At 33.9% G+C, this 23,966-nt stretch overlaps 1 protein-coding gene across 4 annotated transcripts in view; it reads right to left on the reverse strand.

The window, feature by feature from the left end:
- MYO5A (myosin VA) overlaps positions 1-23,966 on the reverse strand; it is a 182,440-nt gene that overhangs the window by 32,311 nt on the left and 126,163 nt on the right. For 2 of the 4 annotated variants that reach the window (XM_074294532.1, XM_074294530.1), the window contains exons 23-30: positions 23,492-23,585; positions 17,943-18,091; positions 13,888-14,001; positions 11,188-11,331; positions 10,857-10,910; positions 5,815-6,042; positions 2,589-2,689; positions 15-95 (exon numbers count right to left, since the gene is read on the reverse strand). In XM_074294532.1, the coding sequence (XP_074150633.1) occupies positions 15-95; positions 2,589-2,689; positions 5,815-6,042; positions 10,857-10,910; positions 11,188-11,331; positions 13,888-14,001; positions 17,943-18,091; positions 23,492-23,585 (965 nt within the window). The remainder of the gene's footprint in view (positions 1-14; positions 96-2,588; positions 2,690-5,814; positions 6,043-10,856; positions 10,911-11,187; positions 11,332-13,887; positions 14,002-17,942; positions 18,092-23,491; positions 23,586-23,966) is intronic. The other 2 variants (XM_074294534.1, XM_074294533.1) reach the window with 1 other exon arrangement.

Below are 23,966 nucleotides of genomic sequence, written 5' to 3' on the forward strand. Positions count from 1 at the left end.
GCAACACACATAACCTGTTGGCTTGTTTTAACCCTTCATAAACCAGCCACAGCTCTTCATCCTCATTCAGCTCATGGCAATCCATAGGGAATGGTCTTCCAAGACAAATGAAAAATGGAAAACATAAAAGGGATACATGATGGTAATGAAATGATGGCACATGAAGGACAAAATAGCAAATATTATTTAACATTCATTATTGGGAATGGCAGATTTTCTTGACCATGGATGACAAAATTACTATACATATTAGCTTGGTTATTTAAACTGTATTTTTAAAAAGACAAATCATATGCAAAACAGGGAAAATTAAATCATCTGCAAAATAGTGAAAATTATAAAGAAATTCTGTGAGAGTTCTTTCTGGCTTTTTTTTTAATGGAATAATCATGATATACATAAGAAATAACAGTATTAGAAAAAGGTTTCAACTCTAAGTGTCTGAATACAGGAGAAATAATATACATCACACAATATTAGAGAGATTGACTACAAAAGATCAAGGGGGTTAGCAGAGTGATAGCCTGTGGAAGTAGTATGAATTCTTTAAATGAGTGAACTTCCTTCATTTCCTCAATGGGAACTGTTATCATGAAAAATTGTCCCAGAGTTTGTATAGGAATGGGATAAGGAAACATGGTTTGTACATGCAAGCATACACATAGAGTAACCATAAATTTTAGACACTTCAATCAAATTATGAGGTTCAAAGAATGTATAAAGATGCCATAGTATTTATGAATAGCAGCATGCTGCATATGTACCTATATCTCTCCTGATAGCAAGTATAGTTAGATACAAAATTCTGGAAGTATAAGTTTGTAACAAAGTTAAAATGCTGCTTGTCTTTTCAAAATGGTGCATAATATAATTGATCTTTTAAATGCGGAAAATTTTTGGCATATGGCAAAGTTCACCATCCTTTCAATTTTATGAGGTTTGAAGAAATCCTGACATTGACCCTTTTCTTGTGATCTTATGAGCTATATAAAGGCAAGGTAGGTATTATTAACTTTTTGATGATACAAATTTCCTCTACCACCGTCAATTCTCTCCCATCCTTTCCACCACTCTATGTAGGCCTAAAAGGCTGAAAATGGGAGCAAGATATCCTTTATATCCTTACCAAAGTTCAGGGAGTGAAATAAAACTGGATTCAGTTTTGTTTAAACCAGTAAAGAGAAAAAAGACCTTGACACTCTTTAAGCAGTCAGGTAAGACCACAAGTGAAATATCAGTCAAGAATGTCTGTAGAGGGGCAGCTATGTGGCACAGTAGATAGAGCACCAGCCTTGAATTCAGGAGGACCCGAGTTCAAATTTGGTCTCAGACACTTAACACTTCCTAGCTGTGACCTGGGCAAGTCACTTAACCCCAGCCTCAGGGGAAAAAAAAAAAGAACGTCTGTAGAACAAGGTTTTTACTCCCTTCCATTCAACATGTTACAAATTTTAATAATTACTTGGGGCTACTCAGAGATTTAGGTACTCCTCAAAAAATGTTAAAAATAATACTGAACAATGGAAACCTAACAATTAATGATCTGCTACTATGATTTCTTTTTTTTTATCTTTAGGAAAAATTTATTTCTTTTTTTTTTAACTATAGTTTTTTATTTACAAGATATATGCATGGGTAATTTTTCAGCAATGACCCTTGCAAAACCTTCTGTTTTGTTTTGTTCTGTTCCAACTTTCCCCCTCCTTACCCCTATCCTTTCCCCTAGTTGGCAGGTAGACCCATGCATATTAAGTATGTTAAAATATATGTTAAATACAATATATGTATACATATCCATACAGTTATTTTGCTGCACAAGAAAAATCGGACTTAGACATAAGGTAAAAATAATCTGAGAAGGAAATCAAAAATGCAAGTGGAAAAAAACAGAGGGAGTGGAAATACTACATTGTGGTTCGTACTCATTTCCCATAGTTTTTTCACTGGGTGTAGCTGGTTCTCTTCATTATCGAACAAATGGAACTGACTTAGTTCATCTCATTGTTGAAGAGGGCCATGTCCATCAGAACTGATCATCATATAGTATTGTTGTTGAAGTATATAATGATCTCCTGGTCCTGCTCATTTCACTCAGCATCAGTTCATGTAAGTCTCTCCAAGCCTCTCTGTATTCATCCTGCTGGTCATTTCTTACAGAACAATTATATTCCATAACATTCATATACCACAACTTATTCAGCCATTCTCCAATTGATGGGCATCCATTCAATTTCCAGTTTCTAGCCACTACAAAAAAGGCTGTGCTGCTGTGATTTCAAATACAAATTCTATTTAGGAATCTATGATCCCCTTCAGGAAATTTTTTTAAAGATCTTTAGTAATTATTTGAATTTGTATCCTTAGCATCTAGCACAGTGCCTGTCACAAAGGATGTACTAAACAAATGCTTCTTGATAGACTGATGATGTTCTACATGTTTCAGATGAAATTTCAAATGGGAATAATTTAGAAAGGTTGGATATTATAAAACAAATAAGTCACTAATATATCCAAAAAAAAATCTGCTGCATAAAAATGTCAAACACAGTGATTCAACAAGCCAAAATAAATAAAAGAACACAACCAACCTGTTTGTTTCCTTCAGTCCAATATATGCCTGTGCTATTTCTCCTTTGTCTTTCATTTTCTGTACATCTTCTAAGAGGATGGTAGAATCTGTCATTGTGTTCTGAAATAGAGAAAGATAATTGCATTATGAGAAATAAATAGTTTGGAGTTCTCAAGTAGGGGAATTTTTTTTATTGAAGAGGACTACACAAAGGGATTGCTTCCTACTCTGTAATCTCTAAAATCCCTACGGCCAATCTCTCCAGTAATGAACCATTCCAGTAACTTTATCCTTCCCTACCTTGGCACCTTGGTTAGATTCACAGTTAGACCACAAGGTCGTGTCTTGTTCTCATCATCTTCAGCTAAACTAGAGAATCTCACATTGCCACACACTCCTGCTTCTTATCTTCCACAAGACTTCTATCTCTTTTTTGCCATTCACTTTCTACCAGCAGGGTAAGCTACTATCAACTTCAGGACATCCCTAACACAAATCTGCCTGCCTAGATGTCTGATGTTTGTCCGATGCCAAACTCCCTTGATATTACATCCACCTGTTTAGATTTTGTCCCATTATCCATGACTAACATTTTATTGGATCATCTGCCTTGTTTGGCCTCTGCCATGGCTATTCCAAGCCAATAATGATAGTGAAATAGAAGTCCCAAACAACTAAAATATACTAGTCACTATCCCTATATGGAAAATCATTGGTTTGCCTCTACAGAATACATATGCACTTTAAATCAAGAGTATACTTCTGAAAAACTAGTGACAAAGAGGAATTAACAATTTAACTGAATCTACAAAATAAAAGACTGCGTTATTATTTATTTTCCTTTTTATTGTGTTTCAACCACTTGGAACAAATTTAAAACACCTAAAAAATGTAGAATCTGAAATAAAAGTGCATTATCTATTTCCTGTCATTTTAAACAAACTTATCATTTTTGATTATATTTTTGCCTTTTAAAAAACAGAAAACAATAGAAGTTGTGCTAAATAGATCACATTTAGCATGTGAACAGACGTGACTAATATAATTTCCATCAGGAAGAGCTGTGTTAGTGGTAGCCTTTAGGTTGAGGAGAAAGACAGTGTCAGTAAGGGAGAAATATTTTAGTTTGACAGCCAGGCTCTACTTCTAATCCATGCAGAGTTGGTAGAACTAAAAAGTTAGAAGAGCAAAGATTTTTTACAGGGCACACCTCAAATTAAAAACCTATACCCAGTCCTATGGGTTCCCTACTGGCATTCAATTTGTTGGAACATTTAGACTTCCAAGGATGGAGCTATGATGGCAGAGTAAAGCCAGGAAGTTGCTTAACTCTCCCAGTTTACCTTGAAAACCACACAAAAAAACCCCAAAAAACCAAACAAACAAACAAACAACAACAAAAAAAGAGCTTCTGAACAGAATGAAACCTCTGTCCAGCTCAAGATAGACTGAAAAATCTTCATGAAAGGTCAGTCTCGCTAGGGTGAAAAGTATGTTCAGCCCAGTTCAGAAAGACTCTGGGAAAACTGGTGAGAGAGTCTTAATCACAGCAAATCAGCAACAAATCTGGCTCAGTAGAAGAGCAGATCTGGGGGGCAGCATCCAGTCCCAGCTCAGAAGGCAAACTCTGGGAAACCAGGCTGTTTACTGACAAAACTGTCCCTGCAAACACAAGGGGCCCCAATGTTCAAAGCCAAGACTCAGAGCTGCACAGAGGCTTGTGACAGTGACCCCTGTACTTGAAGAGCAGAGTTCAACCTCAAAGTGAAAAAAAAGAAGAAATACCAAAAGAAAAGGAAAGAAAATGAGCAAGAAACAGAAAAGAACCTTGATCATAGAAAGCTACTATGGTGACAAGGCAGACCAAAATACCAATTCAGACGAGGATAAAATGTTCACAGAAGAAATCTCAGAGAGTGATATGAATTGGTCTCAAGTCCAAAGAGGCTTCTTGGAAGAGCTCATAAAAGACTTTATAAACTTCCATTATGGAATGAGAGTTGATCAGAATATAATTTAACCAGAGAGCATCTATTTCACATGTAAAAAGTATTTGTGAATGAAAATGAAGATTAAAGAGAGATATTTCAAAACTTAAAAAAAAATTCTTTATGTTTACCTTGTCCTCCTGGAAATCACAAATTGGCAAGCATAAAAGAAAAAAAATAAACTCTTATTTCTACAAATAAATACCACCATTGATTCTCAGTTATAATAGACAAAAGTAACCTAGCAAAATAACAATAATGCATTTCTCTGGTGGACCCAATGAAGTTGCGCAGAATAAAACTTGAAGATAGACAAAGGTTTATTTTAAACCCTAGCAATTTAATTCTGAGAAAACAAGTTTTGTTTTTAACCTGAGTTTAGTCTGTTTATCTATGAGATTTCTTTTTCAAAATTATATTGTCAAAGTTCTAAATTTTAGAACTGATCCTTTACTAGACCAAAGCTGATCACAGCTGTATTCTTATAGGTATCAAAAACATGATAGACTATTATCTCTATTAAAATCCCTAGCAATAATGACAAAGCATATAGGTCACTTTAGATTTTAAGACAGCATCCAGAACTAAGCTTACTTTACATTATATGATGCTTCAGTGAAATATGTAGAAAAATTACTTACATTTTTTGGATAATGGTTCTTCTGCCGTAATTTCTAGTTAGCAATACTAGGTTCATATATTTGTTAGGTATATACACTGATTTAATTTTCTTTTTTTCGGTATTCAACATACATTAATCAAATACTTCTAGTGAAAAACATGTTCTTGTCTTCAAGGAGTTTCTCATTTCTCACACTGAGAATATGCAATACTTCCTGATTGGACTTCCTGTTTCAATACCAATTCACTTTCAAATATTACCTTTAAAAGCAAAACTGTAAAAAGGCCCATGGAGAATTTCATTATCATATCCACGTGGCAGATTTTAAAATTCATTTTTAATATCTTCCACAGAAAGCTGAGTCATTTTACTGATGTCAACATTTTTAACATGAAAATTTCCTCAAGTCAGAATTCTATGGAAGGCTTCATTTTAAAAGTACTTTTCTTAAAAGTGTGCTTTACTAAATTTTCAATAGGATTTGGAACATGTTCTCTGTTTTGACTATCAAAGATCTAGCCATTTAATCTTTATCATCTTCCAAATGATAGGAAGTAGGGAAACTGGCATGATAATTTCTTATCTGTGATTTGGGGGGCAAGTTGACTTAGGATAATTTATCTGCTAGCACTTACCTTAGGTTGAATGGCCTCTTTCTGGCTCACCAGTTGAGACCTCAGGATAAGGACTTCTTCTTTTCTAACATCCAGTTCTTCACTAACTGAAGTCAACTGTTCCATGAGGACTCTGTAGGCAGGAGCACCTGGAGCAGTCACTTCAGGAGCACCTTTTTCACTGAGGGCTTTACGTAACTCATTCAGCTCATTCTTTAGCTTCTTATTTTCTGATTCCAGTTCTTGACGCTACATGAAATAAAGCCGTATCACTTAGATTCACATATTGCTTGTATACTGTCTTTAAGCTGGGTCATTAGAATTATGTTATGAAAGAACAACATGGGTTGTTCAAATGGATAAAGAGGAAATACCTTCCTCTATTCTATGTGGTGGAATTTAAAGGTGTTGTGCATTAAGTATTTTGCTTCATAGTCTCTAGGACAAATTGCAGTAGAAACTATGTTCCAGGCCTGCCTGCCTGTCCCAGGTGTGGTTTGAACACAGACCTGAAAAGCCTGCTCTGTTTTGTAATGACCATTGAGTATTCAGTGTAGTCCTGGTTTGTCCCCATTCTGAAGAACTCTAAAGATTCTTGGATCTAATCAAAGTTGAATAAGTCATTTCCAGTTTACAAGTTCATATGGTTAGCCCCCTGAAATATTTACCAATGTTCTTTTTCTCACTTTTGTAAAAATGATGTGGAAAACAACACACGTTTAGATTCTATCTATTTAGATTCTAACACAAGTTTAGATTCTATCTATACTTAAATGTCTTATAAAAACACATGTATCTAAAAAAGAACTAGCTTTATGGTGTTTTATTTAGCACATGTCATAAATAAGATTTCTTCATATAGTTTAAATATTTAAATTTTAAGAGGCCATCTTGAGATTATATTTTCCTGTCAAAAACATTTTAATATTCTTATTAAGATTATTTATTGTGAAAAAATATAACCTCTCTACTTTCCCCCCTCATTTGTTAGTTATAAAAATGGAGTTAGTTAATTTTATGTTATTTTTATACTTTCGCAGAATTCTGGACCATTTGTTATTACATTTTAAGTACAAACATGTTAACAAAGTCTTGAGTTTCTTTATAGCCATCTGCATCCAGGGGGAGGACTGCAAGGACTGAGTGTGGAACATGGCATGTTTTCACTTTTGTCATTTGGCTTTTTTTTTTCTTACTTTTTTTTTCCTTTTTGGTTTGATTTTTCTTGTGCAGCATGATGGATGTGGAGGTGTGTTTGGAAGGATAGTGCATGTTTGGCCTATGTTGGATCGCTTGCAATCTGGGGGAGGGAGATAGAGGGAAGGGAGAAGAGTTTGGAGCATGAGGTTTTGTGGGGGTGAATGTTAAGGATTGTGTGTGTGTTTTGAAAATAAGAGGCTGTTATTAAAAATTAAAAACAATAAAAATTTCTTTACATGCCACATATATCTATGTATACACATGTACATATATAAGCATATCTGATACACTCATATGCACATTTGTGTGTATATCAAACATGTAAAGGATTATTGGGATTAGGATGACATAAAAGTTCTGTTCTTTGTTCTCCTGGCCTGTTCCAGCCCATCTCACCCAACACTGTAACTCATGAATATCCAGAAACTCAAACTGAATGATACAGTATTCATGCTTAAAGTGTATTTACTTTCCTGTGATTATTAAGCCATGGTTGCTTCTAGGAGGTCAATAAAATTTATCTTTTTGGTCTACATTTCAGGTTCCTGCTTATCTTGGCCACCCCAAGTTTGGTGCTTCCATAAAAATTGTTGGGACTTCAGTGACAAGACCTTAGACTCAGGCTTTCTGCATGTTCCAAAAAAATAAAATAAAATAACTGCCCAGTCGACCACATTAACAAACACACTGACGAGAGGAAGTTAAAGAGATGACTCACTAATCTCCCTATCCCATAGGAAACATATTATCCCAACTATAGCCTTCTCCCAATGATAACCCCACTTTCCTAATTGGAGCAAGAGCTTCAGTGGTAGAAGTTTCAGGTGAGAGACTGAGAGGATGATGCCATGGTACCCCAGTGTGATAAGACCACAAAATCCTCTGACATGCAGTGACACATCTGTAACATCATATGGAGACAGTGCACATTACTAACACATAAAGTGGATTCCACAGAAATTGTGGCAAATGTAGATTTTACCAGCACTGCTGCAAACGGGTACATGTAGAGAGAATAAAATTAGTCATAAGATCAGGAATACTTAAGCATATCCTTGATATGCAGGCTTATAGCCATAGCAACTGCAAAATTTGGGGACCTAAAGACTGAAAGGTCCTAAGAAGCAAAACTACAGGAAAAAAAAAAACATATGAAACCCTATGGAATACAGAAAACTGATTCCCTCTGATAACAATGCTTCTGGGACCACCCTTCTTCACAGACCCAGGCTCATTGGTCTTGGTGTGATATACCTTACTAACCACTGTCACTTTCAGACTCATTATTCAGCAAACTCTATTCATTTGAGGTTCATTCAATCCAAAGTAATCACTAATGCAAAATCCCAGAGCATTTCCTCAATGATTACAGTGCCTAGCTCCCAGTCTGTCTCTTTCACTCCAATTCTTGCCTTCAGCCTAGGAGACTCTAGCATACTCATTATATTCCCTCAAATACTCCAACCTCCCATTCTTCTGTCTACTAAGTTCTCACAACCTATTTCTCCATTCTACTTCAATTACACAAAGAGATGGTCATAGCCTTGATCTTGCTATTAACCATACATATTCCAATTTCACATTTATAAACTCCAAAATTCCTTCATCTGATCAATATTTTATCATTCCATCTTTGTCTTATGACCCCTCATTCTTCTACTTTTCATCCTATGACCTCCAACAACTCTTTACCTTCCATTTTTTTCTCAAGCACACCAACAACTGCCTTTATTCCTTTCCTTACTCATCTAATTTCTCACATTAGTGGATCAGTTCAATTCTATATAACCCTCTACTCTCAAATCTTCTGCCCCACTGTCCATAGCTGATCATACATACCTCATCAAATCCCATCTCTGATTGTGCTACCTATCTCCAAAATTCACATGTTGCTGTACAGACCTGGAGGAAGTCATAAAACCGTGTTGACTGGGTCCACCATTGATTTGTTTGATTTATATATTGATTTGTATCTCAGATCCTTTATTGGAATAAAGTAGTCCTTTTACTTCTTCATAATTGATTCTGTCCCACTTTCTTCAGCAGCTCTTCTCTTCAAACATTCCAGAGTAGTACTCTCCACCTATACTCAGCTAAGGATGTAACCTTATATATGTGTATTTTTATGAAGCTATTTCCTATGAAATCTATATTCTTCCCTTTTCATTATCTCATACTACTCAGATATTTTCTCCTGCCCTCTCTTCCTTGATTCTTCTCCACATTCTCTACAATCTCTCCTATTACTCCCTCTTCCTTAGGAAAGAAAAAAATAAATAAATCTGTCATTTGATCCAACCATAGCCATTGTTATTCTATATCTTTTTTTCCCTTTCTTGGTTAACAACTTGAGAAATTTTTCTATACCACCATTTCTTCCCTCTCACTTCCAAACACAATTTTAATCTGTTCTCTGATCTTCTCATTCAAGTGAAAGGGCTCTCTCCAAAACTGCCAATGATCTCTTAATTGCCAAATTTAATGACCTCTTCCTCGATCTTCACTCTTCTTAACATTTCTTAAGCACCCTAACACTGTTAATCAGTGGACTGAGACTCATATCTAGATAATTTCTCCTAAGTTTTGCTTCCTCTCCTATATGTCCAATTCTTCTCAGTCTGTTTTGATGGATCTTCATTTAGAGCATGGCTACTCATCATGGATGCTTCCTAAATGCCTGTATCAGGTCTTCTTGTCCATTTATTTTCTTTGGTGATCTTACCAACTTTTATAGGTTCAATTATCTAGGCAAAAGGATCCCTTGGTTTACAACCTGGGTATTATTATCCTTAACTCCTGACTCAAATCTCATACACTGCCAAGTTTTGTTGCTCCTACCTCCACAGTATCTTTCATATATGTTCCCTTCTCTCTATTTATACATCCATGATGCTAGTTCAGGACATTATCACTTCTCACACAGACTATCATAACCTTTTAATTCCCATAACCTAACTCTCTCCCATTCTCATCCATTCTCCACTTAATAACTCAAGTTATTTTCCAAAAGTGTAAGTCTGATCATGTCATTCTTCTACTCAAAAAAACTTAACTGGCTCCCAATTGCCTCCAGCATCAAATACAAAGTCCTTTGCATAGCATTTAAAGTTTTTCATAATCTATCTCATTTCTACTTTTCCCATCATGTTATGTTTTACTCCTCTCCATACTGTATGATCTTCTTACTGAATCTAATACAAATATATCCTCTCCTGTCACAGAATTTTCATATTGAATTCTCTACATGCCTAGAATGCTCTTTCTCCCCTCTAGCTCTTAAAATCACTAATTTCTGTTTGCTTATTTTTTTCTTTCTCGTGGTTTTTTTCCCCTTTGCATGATGAATATGGAAATATGTTTAGAAGATTGCACATGTTTAACCTATATTGGATTGCTTGCTGTCTTTGGGTGGTGAGAGAGAGAGGCAGGGAAAAAAAATTTGGAACAGAAGATTTTTCAAAGGTGAACACTGAAAGCTATCTTGTCATGTTTTGGAAAAATAAAATATTATTAAAAAATAAAAGAGGTGAAGAATTGGAATTTAAAACATAATAAATAAATGCTACTGTTTTTAAAAGATCACTAACTTCAAGACTTAGCTCAAATGCCATCTTTGATAGGAAACCTTTTCCAACACTCTAAAGTTTCTTTTCTTTTTTTCTACATGTAATCTATATGTAGCATTTATTAATTAGAATATAAGCTCTTTTATAATCTTGGAATGTTTTCACCTTTCTTTGTACCTCTACCACTTAGCACAGCACCTGATTCATAGAAAGCACTTAATAAATGTTAGTCAATTAGAAAATTTTGTTATTCATCTACCAGTAGTTTCCTGTTGCTTTTAAGGCTGTCAGAATTACCTTGAGGGATTCATATTCCAGTTCAGCACCTCTAATCTGAGGCCTTTCTTCTTCCTAGGAGAAAATGAAATAAAACAATGTTTCCTTTTATCTCTAATCATAATTCTTAGTGTGTTTACTTTATCCTGAAGGATATAATTTGCTACTTATCAAGAATTCTATACCAAACTCTATGATTAGTGTTTGGTGACTAATTTCGGGATAAATTATTTTCCTTTGAAATCTTTGTTTAAAGGGAGATGAGAGTCACCCAAGTAAGAATCTAATGATATAGAGTTTACTCTTTTGTATGGATGGATAATGTTGATATTAGTTAACTGACAATGAATACCTTAGCCTTGCTTCGGAGTATCTGCTCCTCCTTTCGGTCCAGTTCATCCTGCATGACTTGCTTTTCCAGTTCCAATTCAGTTACCCGCTTCTGGAGCTTGAGGAACAAGGACATATCCAGAGGTGCCTTCTTCTCACTTGGCTCCTATACCACAAAATAAGTTATCATCAGTGAAGATCAAGAGAAAGGTTAATGAAAAGGGAAAAAAAAAAAAAAGGAAAACAAACAGTATCAATCAAAACAATATCCTTCAATATGTTTAACAAAAACTGTTTCCTAAATCTAATTAAACATAAAGGTGTATAATTGAACAGCATTTCTTAAGTGCTTACTATTTACAAAGTGCCGGGCTAGCACAATGCTAAACTAAAACATAGTTGAATCCCTCCAGGTTCTAGTCTACCGCAACAATAAAAGAGCAATGCAGGTCATAGAGAGAACAGCCTTTGAGAATGAGTTCTAAATTGTGAATACAAGACAAGAGGAAGAAAAAACTAACAAGAAACTTTGTATCTTGGAGCCATCAAATATTATTCTCACTCTTTTTTTTTTTTAAAGATCTTTTCCCTTAATGTAGAGGGGAAATAATTTAATGGTGGGGTGAAGAACATATATAAAATTTCCTTAAATATTTTCTTAAAATTTATTTGAAATTTTCTATAAATATTTTATAAAAATTTCTTCTAATAAAAAAACAATAACATCTAAAGATAACTACTTAAATCAAATAACCAAAGTTGAGGGACACCCAAAGATCAATGAAAAGATATACTGTGGATATAAATAGGCTGCAACATGATATCAATTAAGAATTTTTATTCTCAGCTAGATTTTATACAGGCCTTCCAGATTTGCAATGTACTTTATAAATATCATCTCACTGTATTCTTACAGCAACCCTGGAAGGTAAGTACTATTATTATATTATATTATTATATATTTTACAATTGAAGAAAATGAGGCAGATGAAGGTTAAAAGATTTGTTTTGGGTTCCATAGATAATAAATGTCCAAGGTAGGACATGAACTTGGGTCTTTCTTCTATAAATATATCTAACTGATCCACCATTGCCTTAGCAATATGGCAAAAAAAAAAAAAAAAAAAAAAAAAAAAAGAGAGAGAGAGAGAAATGTATGAACAGGAAAGAAAGTGGACTAACTGTGTGGCAAGTAGAAGGAGCATCAAGTTTAAAAGCCCATGTGCTGCTTCACTAAAATCCACATAAAGACATGAGCTCTGAAGAGGAAAGTCTTAAGTCAAACATGGAACATTTACAGGATATAGCACTATTTACTCACCAATAAGTAGATCTCCAGCTTCCCCTCCCCCCATCCCCCCCAAGTCCAAAATAAACAGAAAAGAGAAGGAGGGTATAAGGTCATGGAAGGTAGAATTGTATACAAATTCCTGGTGTTTGTTAATTTTTAAAAGTCTTTTTATAATATAAACAATTCTTTTGGCAGGAAAATAATCAATCCTGATTCATCTGTTGCAAAGGTTTGGATCATCATTGAGTTTTTTCTATCTATCTACAATAATGAGTCTATTTAACTATAAACCTCAGATAGTTCTTGAGGGAACATCAAGAATGGGATACAGTTTCACGAAGATGACACAAGCTTAGCATTATGCATTTCTCAAAATGATATATGATAGCAACATTTTACTTCTAGGTAAAACTAACAAAAGAAAGAAAGGAACTATTTAGCTCTTTTTGAAAGAATTTCTAGAACTAATGTTCTGATCCTGAAGTTTCTCTGAAGCAAAACAAAATTAGAAAAACTGAACTTGTAGATCTAATAGCTTCTCTGAAAAGGAGGAGGACTCTAGAACAGTCCAAAATAGTTTTCACTGTTCATGATACAAAACACAAAAACAAAAGTTTATAATTTTTTCCAAGCATTGCTATGGAACAAAATTATATTTCTAACAAGTGCTATCAAATTAGGCTCAATGGTTTTGTTAGCCTTGTTTTGCTTTATTCATTAGTCAAATAAGCAGTACCTACGTACAAGCTGGTTAACACTTTTCAAGATGTGATTTCAAGATAGCAAGTTTCCATTTATGGATGATATGCAAATTATCTGTGTTTGGTACAGATCCCTCATAGGCCAAATTTTTTCAGATGCAAAATCTGAATCTGAATGGAGAGTTGTAAATGAGTCAGTCAAATATTAATAATCTTAATAAACAAGCATTTACTAAGTGCCAATTATGGGCCAGGCACTATGATAACTGCAGAAGATAGAAAGGCAAAAGAGAGTCTCTGCTCACTAAGAGCACATTGTCTAAGAAGAAGAAAGGATTTTTCTTTCAAATTAAATAAAAACCAGAATATATATATATATATATATATATATATATATATAAAATTTTTAGTTGTGATCAGAAGACCCAAGTTCAAATCTACCTAACTCTGAAATTCTTTAGTTTCAGTTCCATCTTTTGCAAACTGAGAAGAATATTACTTGTACTATCTACCTCACAAGGTTATTCTAAGGAAAGCAATTTGTAAACCTCATTTACTTTAGTATGTACTACTACTAGTATTAATATGCCAAATCATTAGGTGATGCAATAATTATGAGTTACTGTATCTTCAAGGATTCTTAATTCAGCAACAAAATTTGTTTTGTGAACAAGAGTAGTCACATTGCTATTCTTTATTGGAAATGTAGGAGCAATGCTATAACACTCACCTCCACCCTCAATGGAATGTCTTCAGTCTCTGTAATTTCAGAGCTAAATGTATATTCAGATTCATTGCTACTGTGGGTAGAGTCGGTTCTTCTGTGTCCAGGCTTAGGTACATGCTGAAAAGCAATATGATTAAGGAATGAGTGACAGAGACTAGTTCCATGTTTACTTGTTTACAATCCCACCCAGACTTCTTTGTACACTGGTACTGGGGCAGTGAGGTGGTACAAAGGATGGAGCAGTTGGCCTGGCAGCAGCTCAAGTTCAAATCTGGCCTCATATGCCTCAACTTCTGTTTGCCTCAATTTTCTCACTTTAAATTGGGGTAATAAAGTAATCACTTCTCAGGTTTGTTATAAACATTGAATAATGTTATATGTCAACAGCTTAGCACTGTAACTGGCACAATAATAGATAATATATAGATGTCCACTATTATTATTTTTATTACTCAATTGATCTGATACTTTACTTATATGATACCCAATCTTCTGAAGTTGAAGATATTTTTTCTTCTACTATATGGAATACTCCTCAAAAAAATAGGCAAGTGAAACCAGAATGGCAAGCCAAAAATAGTATACCCCTAGTGAAAACTACTTGTACTAGCTACATTCTCTAAACTTTTAAAAAGTAGATGACCATGTTGCATGTGTAATATAGAATAAAGAATGAACATGATTTTGATGTTATAATCAAATGAGGTTTATGCAAAATAAACCTGACATATTTAATTATATGCATGAGTGTTGCTTCATTATATATTAGACAGGACAGGAATTAATAAGTGGTTCATATAAATGAATTTTTTTTTTAATTTTTTTTTATTATATATATATATATTTTATAATATTATCCCTTGTATTCATTTTTCCAAATTACCCCCCCTCCCTTATTCCCTCCCCCCGACGACAGGCAATACCATACATTTTACACATATAAATGAATTTAACTTACATTACAGCTAAACAAGTCTGGTGTTAGCTAGGGGAAAGAAGATGATGCTGTGAGGTTTCTCTGAAGGTTCTTGGTTCTGTACCTCAATCAATTAATAGACATTTGTGAAGTGCCTACTATGGAATAGACACTAAGTGTAGCATCCCCAAAAGGCCTAATTTAGCTACAACTCTCTACTTTTACAAGAAGGAGCACCCATAGCCCATGTGCTCAAGAAACTGGTAAAGGGAAAATACTTCTCTCCTTCCTTCAGAAAAGGGAATTAATGAGACTTATGGGTGGGAGCAAGAGAGAATGAGCTGAGAGAAAGACATGCTGTAATAGAAAAAGAACACTTGACTAGGAATCAGGAAACTATTGCTAATCTAGTCCCTACGATTGAATGCAATGCCACCATAATCAAGTCACTTCACTTCTCTAGGACTTGATTTGAACTGTAAACTAAAGAGACTGGACATGATGGTCTTTCCTCATCCTGAGCATTGCTCAGGAAAATCATAACATTATGCTGACTGAAATCACCACAAAACTATATGACCAACTTTACTGGGGTCCCCTACCCACTATAGGAATCTTTTTGATTAAGTCCCAGCTATATTCTCCACAGTAGTTGTTTCAGGTCTCTTCTCAACTCTTCCAGTTCAAATACTCCCCCATCCTTGATACAACTTTCAAAATAATCTTCATAGTACATAGGTGTGACTCATGTATCAAAAATTTTTAGTAGTTTCTGAGGTGGATGGGGTGATGGACCTGAGTTCTAGTTCTATCTCAGTCATTGCCTAGCTATGTGATCTTGGACAAGTTACTTAAATTCTCTCAGCCTCAATAACCTCATCTGTAAAATGGGGATAACAACAGACTCTACCTCATAGATTATCTCATCTGAGGGTCAAACAAAATAATGTATATAAAGTGCTTTGTGAATCTTAAAAGTATTACATAAATGCTAGCTATTTCATAGCCTGTGGTATATGCAAATGCAAATGTAAAAACTATAGCCTGTAATTTGAAGTCCTAGACACACTGGATCCTACCCATCTTTTCAATCTTCTTTCACTGTATTTTCTCCTTCATACAATTTATATTCTAGCTAGACTAGACAACTAACAGTTACTCTACCTTTTATTACATGGTCCCACCTCCATACTCTCACCCATATCATCTCTGTATGTTAACATTTTTCTGTTCCTTAAGGCTCAGCTCAGGAACCACATTCTCCATGATGCCTTCTCTTATTCCTTCAACAGAAAGTGATTACTGCTCTCCTCAGATATTCCAAGAGTGCTTTATCTAGATCATTCTTTTGTTCTTGTCATATTTGACCTTATATAAAAATATTTGTAATACATATCATGTATTTCCTACCCGTATTTCTTGAAGCTTCTTGAAGATTTTTTATTGTCACTTTTTTGTGTCCTTTGTAATGAATACTATGTGTTATATAACAGTAAGCCTTTAACTTACATAAACTGATGCTAAGTGAACTGAGCAGAATAAAAGGAACATTGTACATAGCAACAAGATGATTATGTGAAAATCAACTGTGATGGACTTGGCTCTTTCAACAATGAGGTGATTCAAGGCAATTCCAATAGAGTTGTGATAGGAAGAATCATCCACATCAAGAGAGAGAGAACTATGGAGACAATGTGTATTTTCACCTTTTGTTGTTGTTTGTTTGCTTGGTTTTTTTTTCCTCATGTTTTTCCTCCTCTTTGGATCTGATTTTTCTTGTGCAACATAATGATATGGAAATATGTTTTGAAGAAATATAAAATTTTGACCTCTATCAGATAGCTTGCTTTCCAGGAGAAGGGGAGGAGAGGAAGGGAGAAAAATTTGGAACACAAGGTTTTCCAAAGGTAAATACTGAAAACTCTCTTTGCTGGTATTTTGAAAAATTAAATATTAAAAAAAAAGAGTAAGCCCTTAGCAGCTAATTCTGTTAAAGTGAGTGCATGGAAATTGTATCAAGAAGAAATAATGTTGGATATCAGTTATGCATACTACTTCAAGAACCTGTTGATGGACTACCTGAAGCATTAAACCATAAACCAAATAAGATCACATTAATTTTAATTTTGAAAAACCTCAAAGTGCTATATTATTTATTATTATTAATAAAAAGCACTATTAATATTTTAACAGAAAAAATAATATCAGCTCTCTTCAAAAAAAGTGTTCTTTGTAGAAGAAAGTGATTTTTATATTTTATTAAAAAAAGGAGCCGTTTGTTTTATCTCCTGTTCACTGCCTGTAGGGTATGTGAGTGTATGGGCTAGGAAGGTCAAGATGCTATAAGACTAAGTTACCTACTTCCCTTACACTAGTCCAAGCACAGCAGAAAATAGGATGATTCTTATTAGTAAGTTAGGCACATACAATTATTCATGAGCTCCTTGAATGGTAATTACTTATTGTCAACTTTATTTCCTTCTGAATCATTATCTTTGTGGCAGCTTCTTTGTAGCATATGATCAGTGAATAGTTGTGTATGGAGGATGTTCATGTGAGAAGTTGTACTTGCTTCTCTTTTTCTTCATTTTCATCATAACTTGACCCTTCATCTCTTTCCTCATATATCGAAGGTCTTGGTTAGGAAATGCTAAGCATTTATCTTCCTTCCCATTGTAGGAGGCATATCAGGCAATTCTTTCTCTAATCTTCATTGTATATGAATATAAATCTTATTCTCTTCAGAAGACCTGTTCTCTCTGATGGTAGATTTCAAGATATTCCCAACTTCTTCCCTATTATATTCTAGTTTTCATTTTCTTTTTCTAATCTGGATAATTGTTTAAATAACTAATCCCATAGAATTAATAAGAACTTGAGGCCATAAGCATTAATAACCATAAAGTACAATTTAACACATTTGTGTGAACAGTAAATATACAAAAAAAAATCATATAAAACGACTAATTTTTTTTTGTAACTGAAAACATGTTCAGATTTTCTGAACTGATTTTCTGGCTGATTTGAACAATTACATTTATAAAATGTGCTCTGGAAATGATATAAGTGAATCCATGAAACAAATCAGTTTTCAATTTTATTCAACCGAATATCAATAAAGCACCTTCTCCAAATAACTTACCACCATAAGAGTCATTTCTTCCTTGAGGTCATCATACCGTTCCTCTAGACGACTGAATTCATTCAGAAGGTTCTGGTACCTCAACCTTTCATCATTTAAATCAAGTTCTAATTGTTTCGTTTCCTCTATTAACTTCTTCTCCATGGTCTCTGACAAATAAAACATAAGGAAAAGTTTAGAAAAAGTTTAGCATATATTAAAGAATCCAACTTAAACTGTAAAGTAAGTTCTGAAGTTTCAACATAATGAGAGAAAAAATTAGCTCCTGCCCTCTAGAAACTTACATTCTACTTGGAGTTGGGTAGGAAGGATGTCACATGCAAACAAACTATATATGTACACATATTCTGTTCTCCAAATTATCATAGACATGTATGACATCCAGGAAAAGCATAAAGAGAACACTAACAATTTAAAGGCTTTTTACTGGAGATAAAGCATTGAGTGGAGCCTTGAAGGAAGCTAGTCTGCTCCAGAGTAAGAAATGGGGAATGACAATTATACACTAAAGCCTATTGATAAGAGTTAGAGCATCGAGCTTAGGGAAACTGCAGGTAGACCAGTTTGCCTAGAATGGAAGTTAAATGAAGTAATTTTTGAAAAGAAACCCTTGGAGCCAGATTGTAATGAGCTTTAAATCCTAAACTAAGAACCCTGGAAAGAATAGGGAACCACTGAAGGTTCTTGAATGGGAGAATGACACAATCAGGTTTTTGTTTTAGAAAAATTATCTTGGCAGCTATGTAAAGGACAAATTAGGAAGGAGGAAGACTAGAAACAAGAATTAATTAGGAAGCTGTAGCAGAAGTCTAGTCAGGAAGTGATAAGAACCTGAACTAGGGTGGTTTTGGTATCAGCAGAAGGAAGGAGATACAAGATAACGAGATATTTTAAGTAAAATGGCCTAGTTTTAGCAACTGATATCTATATATCTATATATATAATCTCTATATATATCCATAAATACCTCTTATTTATTAATTTCTAAAAGAGAAAAGCAATTTTATTATTAACTACATTTGTTAAATCTAAAAGAGAAAGGCATCTTTGTTATACAAATACCCTAACAAACTTAAGAGTAAAAAGTTCTCACTGTTGAAGGGAAATGAAATAATTTTATTTTGTGAATGAAAAGATGTCAATTATTTCATGCTGTAGTGTAATGTATGGTGAATATAAAGCCCCTGATAAATTTTTTCTTACTCTTTTTATGTAGAGCTTAAAGAGTAATAATCTCAATATGGCATCTATCTCAAAATCTTTTCTAATATTGGTTAAAGTACCCTCTAAAAAAAGAATGTTTCTCAGATCTCTCAAGGTTTTGTTATATCTCTGATACCCAGTACGAGTTGATTGAACCTCAAATTAACAATTTTCATCTCTAACAGTAGTCTCTCCCATTCTCTTACCTCTCTATTATTTCCTAATCTTGGCCCCTGGATAAATCCCTTATCACTTAGATTTCTATTGACTTGCTGAATGTATGGGCAAAAACTGCAGAACCAAGAAGTTCTGATTGGGATAGAGGAAAAGACATTGATTCCATGTTCATACTTCAAATTAGCCATTTGAAACTATAATCTTTCTAAACTTCTATTTTCTCTCCAACTCCTAAGCCATGATTCTCTACTCCTGGCTCACTTTTGACAGCTTTGTCACCCAGAGGGGTTATCTATAATACTTGAGTAAGGAATGTATAACTCATTTCCTAACTGGTAAACTCTTCACCTGGGACACAGTTACAGGTTCACAATTGTCATGCTTCATTTTAGTCCCTAGTCTTTATAAATCTCCACAGTCTCCTTACTATAATGCACTCTCCACCTTACTATAATGCACTTATCTTTCCTCCTCACCTTACCCCCATTTTCACCTTCCCAGTTCTGAAACCAAGATCAACTCATCATTCCTCAATATAATTTAGCTCCTCATTTAGAATGCAGGTTCCTTGAAGACAAAGACTGACTTTCCTTTTGTATTTGTATTATGTATCAGCACAGTGCTGACACATAATAAAGGATTTTTTCATTCATTCACTGAAACCCAACAACTTTGTGTCATACTTCATACATTGAATAGATATAACATCAAGCATTTCCCCAACTTCCATTCTCATTTCACATCTGTCTGTAGTTATTCTTTCCTCTTTTATTTAATAATCCTAAAGATATTCCACCTTTTGTAGCCCTTTTGTTTGTGCTCTGAATGTTATGATTCATGAAGAATTTTACTTTTACATTTATCCCCACTCTTATCAGTTTTAATCTTCCTTATACTCCCTTCTTCTGCTCTAATCAAATGGTCCAATCAGGCAATCCCTGACTTTCTACTTTCTCCTTAATCCAATGAAATTAGGTTTCCTTTCTTATCATTCCACTAACATTCTTCTAAAGATAAGGTACTGAGTTTAATCTGTCTTCATCTGTCTTGATATTTCTATTATATATTATGCACTTTACCAATTCTCCCTTGGCTTTCTTTTAATGCCTCACTCCCCCCACCTCTCATTTTTCTCTGCCCTCTTCTTAGCCCAAGGTTTAGGTTGAGCCTCTTTTATAATCTATTAGAGAGTGCTAGTTGTACTACTCTAACCACAATCTAAATTGGTGACATATCTTAATTTCTTGCCCTTTCACTTGTCAACTACAATATACTTAATTTTGAAACAGTATATTGAAAATATTTTGTCTTTCCTGAAAAGATACATTTTCTCAATTCCCCTATCATTAATGGAACCATTATCTTCTTGATGTTTGAACTCAAAATTTTGCATAAAATTTTGAACCTCTCCTCTCTTTCGCTGATCAAATCTAATGAATTATGAAGGTTTGCTGATTTTCTCTACATCTTTTCCACGTCTTTAACTGCTAACTCACTGCAAAGGTTTTGATTCCCCCACTCCCATTTAAATTATGTTAATATGCTTCTTACAGAAATACTCATGAAAGGTATATAGAAGTCATAATAATGATTCTGTAGGGCTTATCTGGAAACTGAATTTGTTCCAAATGGGTATATAGGAGTAAGTGGGAAGATTGGAGAAATGACCTTCTGAAAGAGGTAGTTAAATGTCTCTGATGAATAATCTCCCTGAGTAACATTGCATGAACTGACACTTCTGAGACTAAACTCTATTCAAGATCAAAGTACAATATAAAGAGATTGCCCTGTAAAAATATGCAAGGTCAGTCTGCAATTATCAGACAGAAATCTGGCAGAACACAAACCACAGAGAAACTACAGAGCATCCCCCACAGAATGTCCCTTTCTCCCTTCTACATAAGATTTTCTGGTCATGTAAATGATACTTTAACTGCTACATAATAACTTTAATGCAGTTAGATAACTTATTTTAAAAAAAGAAATAAATGTTTACAAGACAGAGCAGAGACAGAGAGCTATTCTAGAAAAAAAAAAAAAAAAAGAACTTGTAGTACATCTCCTATTATGGGAAACTATAGGATACCAACGAATTTTAATTTGTAATTTTTTTTGGGGGGGGGGAATTAAAATAAATAAAAAACAGGTTTTTTCTAATTTGGAAAAGAATTCAAAGGATAATTGTTCAATCTGTTTATTGGAAGTGAACACAACATTTATCCTAGAAGAGGCATTCTGCCATATTTTGCTCATATTCTCTCTCTCTTTGTCTCTCTGTCTCTCTGTCTCTCTTAGCTTTTATCCTTCTGGACCTACCTTTTCCTTTTTCTCTGTGCCTAACCATGTCTATATGGACATGGTATGTAAAAATGTTCAAAGCTATCCTCATGGAAACTAAATTCCTCATAAAAATGCTTAAACTATTGAATGAATTCCCATTTTGATGGATAATGATTTGACCTATGACAGGAATCTACTCCTTTGTTATTTTAGCCTCTAAGAATCTCTCAAGTTTCAACTCAAGGGCTAACTCTTGCAGTAAAGCCCTCCTCATTTCTCTGCCTACTCATATATTCTTCTCTCCCCAGAAAAAGGTTTCTTGAAGTCAGAGTCTATTTTTTGTCTTTGCCTCTATAGTATTTACTACAAAAACTTTACACATCATAAACACTTAATAAATGTGAGCACATATATTTTCATTTTTTATATCATTGCACAGCACAAAGGGAAGACAGGAATTCTAGTGGCCAGAGGTTAAAAAAAAAAAAAAAAAGGGAGCAAATTCCAGAGGGAATCTCTTGTGCAAGGAAAAAAAAGCTAATGTTTCATTAGAACCATCATATTTTCAGGAAGGCAGTAAGTTGTTGAAGGGTTGACAGTTGGCTTGGAGTCTGGAGACCAAGGATGAAATCCTGCCTGGATCCTAGCTAAGTCAGTTAGACTCTTGGTACGCTAGGCATTTTCTAAGACTATAAGTTGCTGAGAAGGTGATGACTTGTAACTAGGAGAAAGAATTTTCTTACTGACTTTTCTTACTTTCTTCCTTATGTTATTAAAACCATAGGTCCAATTCCTACCCTTAATAAATGGACATCATTGATGATTATTGTTGTTTCTATTGTTTAAAACTTTTTTCAAAGAAAGACCTCTGAGAATCTGAGTTGTTCAGTATATCTGCCAATGTATACAAGTGTCCAAACCAAAAAAACTTTTTACAAGATTTGTGAACACAAGAATATGTGTCAAAGAAACATTTCCATGAAAAACAAAACCAAACAAAACAAAACCATCGCTAACAGTTCTGGTAGAGAATACTGGCATAGATTTTAAAAAGAATAGCCTTGTTACCAATTACTGTAATATTGTTTTCAATAGTTTAACCTTACCTCCAATTTCTCCCTTATTCTTATCCATCCTACAATTACTGGAATTGTCTTCCTATTCAAAAACTTATAATGACCTCCAACTAAGAAGGGTTAAATAATTTGGTACTTGGCTGATTCTATAGGGTCTTCGAATGGTACTGTCCCTTAGAAGCTTTTCAAGTTTAACAAATGAATGAAATAGTCATTAAAAAAACTTACTAAGTGCCTACTTACTCCCTACAAGACCACTGTACTAGGGTCTAATCACAAAGACAAAAAAAGAATACCTCCTAACTTCAACCATCTTTCTTTTTACTAAATATATGTTTATTTGGTAGGATTCTCATTAGGTTATACAAGACAACTCCTAAGGGCTTTTCTCTTTCCTACTAGAGTTATTATGGAGTTCTTTTATATTGATTCTATATAAAATAGAAGGTAAGCTTCTTGTGAGCACCAATTCTTGTAGGGTTTTTTTTTTCCTCCCTTTTCTTTTCTTTTCTAAAAGCATCAATGGCCATTTTCTTTTTCTTTCTTTTATTGTTGATAGCTTAATGCTGACTCCTCTCCTCTGGCAATTTTCAGAGTAAAAAAAAATACAACAATCATGGCTAGATGATGTATAAGTAAAGATATTAGAAAAATACAATTCAAACAACTTTTAAATGATTTTTCTCTAAATAAATATAAACAAAGTTGATTAAAAAATTTTGATTCGATATCTGATAAATTAAGGAATGTGCAAGGTTGAGGAACGGGAGGTTATTTTAAAGAGAAGAACTACAAACTTCAAAAACAACTAACCTGTTATTTCTTTTGCTTGTTCAGAAATAAGATGGTTGAGTGTTTCCTTTTCCTTTTTCAGCAATGTATTTTCTTCCTTCAGATTTGATACTAGCTGTAAAATAAAATTATTAATGTTAATTAATTAATGAAATAGCTATATCATCATGATAAATACAAATTCACTGGATGCAAAATTTTAAAAGTTTATCCTTTAAGTAAGATCTTCAGCTTAATCCTTTTCTCAAAGTAAAGAAGTCCCAGAGTGAAAACTTTAGTTATGAAGAGTCATGTTAATGAATGGATAGAGAATCTTGATAAGGTTTTAGAGGGAAGGGCTAAAAACTGTTAAAACATTAGGTACATTGAAATTAATTTAGATATGATTTATAAAATTAATTGGCAAATGATACTTATTAATTTTTTAATAAAACATTTGTTATAAAAAACAGATATTTTCATCTTTTATTACTCAGCAAATATGAAGAGACCAAGG

The sequence above is a fragment of the Sminthopsis crassicaudata genome, chromosome 2, assembly GCF_048593235.1.
Source record: "Sminthopsis crassicaudata isolate SCR6 chromosome 2, ASM4859323v1, whole genome shotgun sequence".
NCBI lineage: Eukaryota > Metazoa > Chordata > Mammalia > Dasyuromorphia > Dasyuridae > Sminthopsis > Sminthopsis crassicaudata.